Source organism: Copadichromis virginalis, linkage group LG3 (assembly GCF_057382275.1).
Source record: "Copadichromis virginalis isolate Kocher_CV1m ecotype Utaka linkage group LG3, C_Virginalis_male_GT1.1, whole genome shotgun sequence".
NCBI classification, from domain to species: Eukaryota; Metazoa; Chordata; class Actinopteri; order Cichliformes; family Cichlidae; genus Copadichromis; species Copadichromis virginalis.
Genome location: NC_140620.1, coordinates 52,989,522 through 53,000,008, shown reverse-complemented (window position 1 = coordinate 53,000,008; position 10,487 = coordinate 52,989,522). Strand labels below are relative to the sequence as shown.

General features: G+C 41.5%; 1 protein-coding gene across 1 annotated transcript; it reads right to left on the bottom strand.

Annotated features, from left to right (window-relative positions):
* Positions 1 to 2,204: 2,204 nt before the first annotated feature.
* LOC146715238 (immunoglobulin kappa light chain-like) lies at positions 2,205 to 3,857 on the bottom strand. Its single transcript, XM_085452808.1, has 5 exons — positions 3,800 to 3,857; positions 2,979 to 3,680; positions 2,733 to 2,849; positions 2,623 to 2,657; positions 2,205 to 2,536 (listed from the first exon to the last, which is right to left on the bottom strand). The coding sequence occupies exons 1-5, from the start codon at positions 3,852 to 3,854 to the stop codon at positions 2,402 to 2,404; spliced, it is 1,044 nt and encodes a 347-aa protein (XP_085308934.1). The 5' UTR covers positions 3,855 to 3,857; the 3' UTR covers positions 2,205 to 2,401.
* Positions 3,858 to 10,487: the final 6,630 nt, after the last annotated feature.

The following is a 10,487-nucleotide window of genomic DNA, read 5'->3' as shown; positions in this document are numbered from 1 at the left end:
CCTTCCCATAGTTCACCTGGTGACAGGCAGAGATGGGCAGTAACGCATTACTTGTAATGCTTTACTGTAATCTGATTACTTTTTTCAAGTAACGAGTAAAGTAAGGGATTACTATTGCAAAAACGGTAATTAGATTACCGTTACTTTCCCGCAGGAACGCTGCGTTACTGCGTTACTAAAACCGTGATGTTTTTGCGAGAATGTCTCATGACAGTGACGTAAGCGAGTGCGACGTTCGTGACAACAGCTGTGTGCAGATCAACAATGGATCATATATCGAGTGCGGGAGAGAGTATGAGCATGCAGTGTTTAAAGCGTGGAAGTACTGACCCTACTTTGAGTTTGATTCCATAAAAAATGACAAAAACATTAGTGTCCGTTGTGCGTGGGAAGAAAACTTATTTTTACAGCGAAAAAACCCCTAAACAAGCTCTGAGTGCACAACGACGTAATGGGAAACTCACAGAGAAACTCGCGGATTCTTCCACTGACCGCTGCGGCACACCTGCACCAGGGTAAACCTCCGCCTACTCTACTCCTGCTTTACAGGTGAAAATAGAGCAACAGGACCGCTAGTCTTTGATTTTATTTATTTTCTGCTGTGTTTTACTTGCATCTATTTGAAAGACTGAGTGTAAACACAAAAAATATTTTATTTTATGTGCTGGAATGTGCAGAAAATAGGTTTAAATGTTAAACTAATTTCTTCAAGTCAGAGAATGTTGCATATAATTAAATTTTTGCTTGATGCATAAAGTTAAAAGATTAAAACTGATAAAATAAGTTTAAAAAAAAGACACGTTTCCATTTGATTACATTTTGTATGATGAATTATGCAGAAAAAGTAGAATTGGGCTGAAAGATCTATCGCTTTATCACCTATTCATGTTGTAAATCGTGTTTTTAAAAAGTAACTAAGTAATTAATTACCTTTGAAAATAAGTAATCGGTAGAGTAACGGGATTACTTTTTGGGGGAAGTAATCACTAATTAGTTACTGATTACTTTTTTCAAGTAACTTGACCAACACTGGTGACAGGTGTTCTCCAGGTAAGCAAGGCACCACCTGGCTGTCCATGTGATATAAAAGAAAATGTGATTCGTCAGACCAGACTGTGATTGTTTGCTTAGCCAAGGAGACTCAACATGCAAGGTTTCTTCAGAGTTTAAAGTCAAAATACACAAAGGATGTTTTACATTTAAGACACAAACCCTTCTTACATTGCTTCGTGGTCCAGTTCTGATAACCAGGATCAAGATGGCACCCTGACTGATCTGCGGCTATGCAGCCCCATACTCAAATGAATGTGATGCACTGTGAAATCAGACACATTTCTATCAGCACCCGGATTAGCAGTTTGAGGTACAGTAGGACATCTGTTGGATGGGACCAAAAGGACCAGCCTACACACCCCACATATATCAGTGTGCTTTGACCACCTGTGAATCGTGACAAGAGCTGCAGTTTTGCAGATGCTCTGACCCAGTTGTCTATCACAATTTGGCCCACAACTCAGACTCACTCAAATACTCACACTCGCCTATTTTTCTTGCTTCTAACACATCAACTTTGAGAACAAAGTGTTTACTTGCTCCCAAATATTGTGACACTCACATGTATCACTTCACCTGTTAGTACTTATAATATTATGCATGATCAGTGTATATTATTAATACAAATAGCAGACACTTCCATTTTCAATATGATGAATTATAAACAAATTATTATGTATGTTTTTTTTAGATGCAGATGTTTTATGCAGCCTCAAAGTTGATTTGAACCAGAGTTTTAAGTGAAAAATTTCATTTGAAAAGTGACGTTTTTATATGATACTGGGACAATCAGTGTGGAGGTTGAATGTTCTTCTTGTATTCATGTGTAGGGTAATAGATTAACTCTAGTTTATTTCTTTAATTTGGCACCAGAACAACTACATTTATTTATTATCTAGAGTTAAGCTGAATTCTCTGACACACACGATACTAACTGTCACTAACAGTCACTCGGGTTTGTGTTATCACTGGATTGAACGTGCACTCACATATAAAGTCAAGCTTTGAAGGTCTTTCAATTTTTATTGTGGTTTATCTTCAGTAACATATGATTTACAAAAAAATCTTATAGAACATTTTGTTGAGAGAAGAATTTAGAATACAGTAAAATTACAAAAATCATTTACCAGCAGAAAAATCAAAACAATGTTATTGTGATTATGACGCCCCCCACCCCCCCCAACAAATAAAACAGAAACCACAAATGCAGGTATTATATTTTATCTGCACACCACAAACAGCACAAGTAATCTATGAAAGAAAGAAATGTTCAAATCTGAATTTTATTCTACAGTTAATCTCAAAAGAAGAACATTGTGTCTTAATAACAAATGAAACACATCCAGTTTTACTGTTGTTTGTACCACTGTAGCTGCACACTGTAGTACGCGCATTCACTCCAGGTCTGATCTCTCTGGATTTTTGACCGGTTGTGCAGGTTGACAGTTGAAGCAGCAAAAATGAGCTTCTCTGTTTGAAAACCCTAAAAACAAGAAACGTATTAAAAAAATATATTTCCACTGATGGATTTTTCCGTAAGTAAAATCTAACTGAACAGTATTAACTCACCTTTGCATCTGCTCTGGAAGGGATTGCTTGAGGCTCTGCAGCATAGAAAAAAAAAATTAACATTCAAAGTTCTAGAAGAAGTTGTGAGCTAAAAACAAAACAGGTGTTACCTGAAGATTCACAGCCACAGTTATTGCTCATACACAGTAAGAAAGCCAGCAGTACACTCAGGATGGAGGTAAATGCAAAGGCGCCGCTCCAGAAAGTCCAGAAAGAAGCACGATTATCTGCATAAAGTGACACATCAGAAACAGATTTGCATCCATTAGTTTTTTTGGTTTTAGAAGTGTGAATTGGAACAACTTTCACTAAGCTCAGTCATAATGGTATTTACCTTCAGTCATAATGGTATTTACCTTCAAAGTCCAGTTTTGTCCCGTTTCCAAACAGTATGTGTCCACATGAGGCAACAGCACAGTAGTAGGTTCCAGCATGAGACACATTTATACTCTTCACTGGCAGGTTATAAGTGCAGTTGTATGTTTGTTCGTTCTTCTCACACTGATCGTTCCTGCCTCCATGGGTGTAAAGAAGTCCTGGGTAAAAATCTCCAGAGTCTTTGAACCAGTAAACACTATGATCTTCATCACAGGTCCCAGTATATACTGTACAGTTCAGAGTCACAGAGCCTCCTGGCTGGATGGTCTCAGATGCTGACTGCTGCACTAAAGCTTTGATGTTTAAACCTGAACCATTTACACTGACAGTAGTGCCTTCTGCAAATTCTAGGACTAAAGAAACCCACCTTGCACAGTAGTAAGAACCTGAGTCTGACTTCTGCAAGTTTGTTATATACAAATGGTTTTTCCCTATTTCTGTATCCAGGGTGAAGCGTGGATTGTTCTCGAATTCATCATGAAAAGTCCCATTTGCTTTAAATAAATACTGAGTAGAGATGGGCTTTGGTTTCTGTCCAAGACTCTGCTTGTACCAGTAGAACCTCGTTGCATCACTGGCTTCATAGAAACATTGTAAAGTCAAGTGTTCACCAACAATAGCTGATACAAACCGTCTCTCTTGCTTATGAGTTACGGAGAAATTCTGGTGAGTCAACTGAACTGATAGAGAATGAGACAACGCAGACACAGCATTAATTTTACAGGAAACATTTCATGAACACATGTGTATAGAGGAGCAATCATAGCCACTGATGGAATCAAAACAAATCATAACTCACCTAAATTTCCCAAGATCAGACGTGTCACATAGAAAACAAATTTGGGAGGTGTCATCGTGTGCAAACCTCTGTGTTAAATGAAATGAACCTTGACTTTTTTCCACTCTTTAAAGACGAGACAGCTTTTGATTGGCCATTGCAAAGTCATGTGATCTGCCCCCAGGATGAAATATGTCTTCTGTGCATTTTACGCAGAGGGTTGTTTCCTTTGATATGATGATATAGCAACAGGTCCATAATGGTTGTGTCATGTTTGTTTTTTTAATATTTTCAGTCTAAAACTGATCATTATAAAGAGTGTAAACACAAGTGAGGACACACAGTGGAACTTATTTCTGTTCATCATTTACAGACTCAGTACATTTACAAAAGAGACAGACTAAGGCACCCGGCACTTGCTGGATGTTCGCATGATATCGATCTCTTTGTGACAGTATGACTGACACACTTCTCCTGCTGCCCAGAGGAGGCAGACAGTAACGAGGTCTGTATACACTTTTTTGATGCTGTGAAAACTAAAAAGAAATGTCCACTCACTTTCATTGTAGAAGTGAGAATAAAAGCAAAGGTAACATGGTAAGTTTGGACAGGCATTTGACCTTGCAATCCCCTCACTCTTTATGTTAACATGTAGCTTCTGGAATATGTTTTTTAGCTAATTATTTAGCTGCCTGAAATGGACTGTTGGTACAGCGCATTTCAGGTAACAGTATGAAAATAACTGTTACCTGGTATTTCTTTCAGGTAGCATCTATTTTTGGTCAAACACCCAAACATTATCCTAAAAATAACAACTGGCTACTTAAGGAGGCAGAAAATAAATAGCAAAGGGGTTGAGATGCTGTGTTTTTTCAGTAGTGCCTTGTGCATCAAAAATGAGCGAACATAAATTCAAAAGCAAGATCTTTCTGGAAGCTTGTGTCATGAAAGTTTTCCACAACTCCTTCAGTCCTCAGCCTGTTCTTATATTAATGTTTTGTGAGCTGAAAACCAGGGCGTCATTGCCTTTTAGGAGAAGGAGAGATTATAGGAGTGATCACGGAAAATCAGGATGCCTGTAACTTGTAACTGGCTTACTGTCTGCAGCACTTGCAGTGAAGCTAATGCCCAACATACTGCTTTGCTTTCCCTTGAAACACATCGGTGGATGACTGAGACCCTTATATTTAAAAGCCAGTCTAGGAAAGGCCCTCCAGAATGCTGTAGAATAGCATCAGACAGAATGGCCCATTGCATTAGTAGTAGTGACAAAGACACCCCCAAAATAAAGAAAAAGAAAAAGCATGCAGCAGGCTAGTCCTCATTGCCTTAGTTTCATTTCAGCAATTCAAATGTTTCTCAGCACTTTGTATGGCCCTCATGTGCTTGTATGCATGCCTGAAAATTCTGGGCCATACTCCTGATGAGATGATGGATGATGTCCTTCTTCCAGATCACTGGGCTACCAGACTGTCTGTGGTGCAACCTGGTGGTGTCAAAAGTACTGAAACATAATGTTCAAGAGGATTGAGGTCAGGCAAGTGTTGGTGCCTGTCAGTGGTATCAATTCCTTCATTCTCCAGGAACTATCTGCACACTCTCACATTGTTGTGCACCAGGAGGAACCCAGGACCCACTGCACCAGTGTAAGGTCTAAGAATGAGTCAGAGTATTTCATCCCAATACCTAATGACAGTCAGGTATCCAAAGTAACTGGCTGTCTCCTCTAATCTCTTTCTTGCTCTTGAAACTGTGCTGGGAGTGAGCAAGTATTTATGTGCCATCCTGGAGGAATTGGACTAATTGTGCAATCTTTACAGTCCATGTATCACATCATGTTACCATTAGTATAGCATATACACTCAACAAAAATATAAACGCAACACCTTTGTTACTGCTCCCATTCCCCATGGGATGGACGTAGAGACCTAAAATTCATTCCAGATACACAATATAACCATCCCTCCCAAACAGTGGTCACAAATCATTCCAAATGTGTGGTAGTGGGCACATCTGCCATATTGAGATAATCCATCCCACCTCACAGGTGTGCCACATCAGGATGCTGATCTGACATCATGAGTAGTGCACAGGTGTACCTCAGACTGCCCACAACAAAAGGCCACCCTGGAATGTGCAGTTTTTTGCGCTATTGGGGGTCTGGGGACCCAGAACCGGTCAGTATCTGGTGTGACCACCATTTGCCTCATGCAGTGCAACACATCGTCGCATGGAGTCTATCAGATTGTCAATTGTGGCCTGTGGAATGTTGGTCCACTCCACTTCAATGGCTGTGCGAGGTTGTTGGATATTCGTGGGAACTGGTACACGCTGTCGTATACGCCGGTCAAGCACATCCCGAACATGCTCAATGGGTGACATGTCCGGTGAGTATGCTGGCCATGCAAGAACTGGGACATTCTCAGCTGCCATCTGCCCTGAACAATGTGAACCATGATTCATCCGTGAAGCGCACACCTCTCCAACGTGCCAGACGCCATCGAATGTGAGCATTTGCCCACACAAGTCTGTTACGGCGACGAGCTGGAGTCAGGTCAAGACCCCGATGAGGACGACGGGCATGCAGTTGAGCGTCCCTGAGACGGTTTCTGACAGTTTGTGCAGAAATTGTTTGGTTGTGCAAACCAATTGTTCCAGCAGCTGTCTGAGTGGCTGGTCTCAGACGATCTTGGAGGTGAACCTGCTGGATGTGGAGGTCCTGGGCTGGTGTGGTTACACGAGGTCTGCGGTTGTGAGGCCGGTTGGATGTGCTGCCATATTCTCTGAAACGCCTGTGGAGACAGCTTATGGTTGAGAAATGAACATTCAATGCACGGGCGACAGATCTGGTTGACATTCCTGCTGTCAGCATGCCAATTGCACGCTCCCTCATTGCTTGTGGCATCTGTGGCATTTTGCTGTGAGACAAAACTGCACATTCCAGGGTGGCCTTTTGTTGTGGGCAGTCTGAGGTACACCTGTGCACTACTCATGATGTCAGATCAGCATCCTGATGTGGCACACCTGTGAGGTGGGATGGATTATCTCAATATAGCAGATGTGCCCACTACCACACATTTGGACTGATTTGTGACCACTGTTTGGGAGGGATGGTTATATTGTGTATCTGGAATGAATTTTAGGTCTCTACGTCCATCCCATGGGGAATGGGAGCAGTAACAAAGGTGTTGCGTTTATATTTTTGTTGAGTGTAACATTATGTATTACTGCTGAGCCTGGCCAAATGTAAAACTAGTGAAAAAACAGTCAGAAAAGATGAGGACATTGCATTAACTTGCTTGTTTGCACATTGTAGAGTAATCCCACCATGTGAATAGAAGCCATCGGTTCAGCATACGGATGACAAATGGTAAGTAAATGATGTTTATTTTAGGGCAAGCAAATTGTTGTTTATAGTAACAATTGCAGGGCTGCACAGTTTGCAGTGCATTTACACGTTTTGCAGTTTTTAATGTATTCTTTGAATAGAGAAATGCAGTTTTGCATGTATCGTCTAACATACATAGCTGTCAGTTTGTGCCATTTGTATGCCGATCTAACAATGTATGTTGACTGGACAGAACACCACCTTGCATGTGTCAGTTGTTTCCCAGGTAAGTGATGCATACACAATCTGCGTTATCACTGGATTGAGCTTGCACACACATATAGAGTCAAGGTTTGAAGGTTTTTAAATATTTTATTGTGGTTGAGCTTCAGTAACATCAGCTTTACAAAAAAACATTTTGTCGGGAGACAAATTAAAAATAAATTGAAGTTACAAAAAACATTACAAGCGAAATTTTAAAAAAAGACATTGTGAACATGACCCCACAGGAAAAACAAAACCCTAAAAGTAAGTAAGTAAGTAAAATTTATTTATATAGCACATTTCACAGATAAAAATCACAAAGTGCTTTACAGTAAGATCAGACATACAAGTTAAAATTAATTAAAAGCCTGTTTGTATAAAAATGTCTTCAGCTGCTTTTTAAAGGAGTCAGTAGAGTCTAGACAGCGTAAAGACAATGGCAGAGAGTTCCACAGCCTAGGTGCCAGTGCCTGAAAAGCCCGATCTAAACAGAAAAATGGTAAGAGGCCCTGTGTTGTCAGCATCTGAGCCCTGCCGAAAGGATCAATGTACAGTCCCAATCAAAAGTTTAAGACCACTTGAAAAATGGCAAAAAAAATCATATTTTTCATGGTTGGATCTTAATGAGGTTCCAAGTAGCCTGAAATTTATCAACAACACGCTCTGCTACCTCACTGTGTGGAGCTCTCCCGCTGCCAGTCGTACATATCACCAACAACAACAAACATGGGACCCAGTACAATATTTAAGTCATGATTGCAGATGCAGTGCCGGTGCATCCGCCTTCCCTGCACGGCACCGCATGGAACGCCCCACCACATATGTGTTAAAAAGACCATCTGGAGATAGTGTTACTAGTTGGATCATGGTATTTGAGTCTGTGGTTATGGATTTGACTGGGTGTACTGTATCTTTAATTATTATTATTTTGACCAATAAGTGCTCAGTACATTACAATGCAGTAACCTTAGTAAGTGACACTTCTGACAAAACATTATTCACTGTCTACAGGCCTCACTTCCACTAATTAGAGTTGCTGAATTAAACTTCTACAAACTGTGTTGCTGGGGGATTTTGGTGACCGTTTTATTTTTTTTTTTACTCTTCTCCCTTTCTATTTTTTAATTATCTGATTAAAAAAAAAAAAAAAAAAAAAAGTGATCTGCTGTGTGGTACACTAGTTGATGATGATGTACATTCTATTTCTATTTCCCTGTTGTTTAGCTATCTGTGCATTTTACCCTGACAGTTTTGAGAAAGAACTGGACCCCACACAGCATTCAGGTGACTGTTTTGGGTTTTTTTTTTTTTTTATTTAGTGCACAGAAATGTTCCTTTGTGGTTGGGCACAAATATCTTTTCCTGGCAGTCAGCTTTGCAGCTGACTAAACACTCGACATACCTTCATCTCAGGTCGCCAGCTTCACTAAAAGGAAGGAGGCCTTGCTAACACAATTATCTCCACCTGCCCCATCAGCGTACCTGGCACAGCCCCTGAGCCCACTGCAACACCTCTGCTCTGCAGCGGAGCTAGAGACCACACCTCTGCCACAAGTTTATCAATTACTAACCAAGCTTGTAACATGGCACCACTGTCTTTTGCAAATATGGTCACTGGCTTACAAAAAAAAACATCCCTGCACTTCTAGAACTGCTATATGTTTAAGTGTCTGTGAAGGTTCTCAGTGATCCAGGTCGTCGTAGTCTATGGAGCTTCGAAAGAAAAGTGTATGGACTTGGCTTGAAAGGAGTGAAAGAAGCCATCAATATCCACTGTCAACGGCCATCTTTGAACAGAGGTAGTGGTTTACGACACCAACCGTCTGCCATCTATAAACCAGTTAAAAGATCCCTTCCTAGACGCCTTAACACCCACTCACATCCCGGGCCTTTTGACCTCAGGAAATGACATGATAGGTTTGGACTAGGCTTCACAGCGGGTTCACCGGAAGCCTTGGCTGATTGTGACCTATATCCGTTTTCACACCTTGGCTCATGTGATTAGTTAGAGAGCTTTAATCTGGCACTCGCCACCAATTGACCCTAGAACTGAAGAACCTTCTTGAATGAGAGGTGAAACATATTCAGGCAACTTAAAGTCCAGACGCTTTTCTTTCCAAGCTCTTTAGACTAAATGTGTCACAGCCCAGTGGCACGAGGGAACAGAGATGGACACAGGTGCAGAAACCAACCCGAAGCGAGACGGTAAGGGAACAAAGGATTTATTTCCGCCCCCAGGCAAACACAAGCAAAACAAAAATGACGCCACCACACTAGTGGCGCGTAGGATAATCTAAGATAACTAAGGGTGACCTAGACACCTCTAGGAGACAGCTGAACAGCAGAGGCAGCAGGGAGGTGGAAACAGGACTACGTAGGGGCCGGGGCATTGGAATGAGAGGAGATCACGGTCAGTGGGATCCAGCAGACAACCAACGATCCTCCACAGTTAAACTAAGTTGCCTTACTTGGTTTCAGGTGGAGGAGACAGGTGGGGCGGAAGGCCCGGAAGCGGTCGAGACGTGGGGAGGCAGGCAAGTGAGTGGTGGGCCGGCAGGCAACGTCGTATCAGCAGCAAGCGGCCCAGGTCCAGGAAAGCAAGAATGAGGGAGACAAGACCTCCACTCCAGGTGCTACCTCTGAGAACAAGAAGAACAGGTAAGTCATCACACGGGTTCTGGACAGGGCAATAATGCTCCACTTGACTAACATGGGGATAGCAGATACTCAGGCGATGAACAGTTGAGTGCGCAGGTCTGATATACTGCTGGAATAATTGCTCACAGGTGGTCAGCCAGGGAGGAGCAACCGAACTCCGCCCAAAGGAGGAGGAGTCGCCGTTAGAGACCTGCAGGTACCCACCCAGACCATGACAAAATGTTTGAGTGTTTCTCTGCATTACTATTCAATACATGAATAAACACTTTTCACTCTTCAATTAGCACACCTGTAATATGATCAATATGACAGAACTGACCCAGGTAAGTAGTTGGATCTCTTGTAGCAAATATGATTTAGTCATAATTGAATTAAATTGAAATAATTGAATAGCTGTATTTCATCCTAGTTATAATAAAAGTGAATATTCTGTTTCCCCTGTAGGTAGGCTGTACACCA

What these genes read in the sequence shown, in the direction of transcription:
- LOC146715238 (XM_085452808.1), bottom strand. Translation starts at nt 3,854, where the DNA reads ATGACACCTCCCAAATTTGTTTTCTATGTGACACGTCTGATCTTGGGA. An exon ending in GACAAAACTGGACTTTGAAG is followed by an intron (nt 2,850 to 2,978) that starts GTAAATACCATT and finishes CACTTTATGCAG; the next exon opens with ATAATCGTGCTTCTTTCTGG. An exon ending in CTGTGGCTGTGAATCTTCAG is followed by an intron (nt 2,658 to 2,732) that starts GTAACACCTGTT and finishes TCTATGCTGCAG; the next exon opens with AGCCTCAAGCAATCCCTTCC.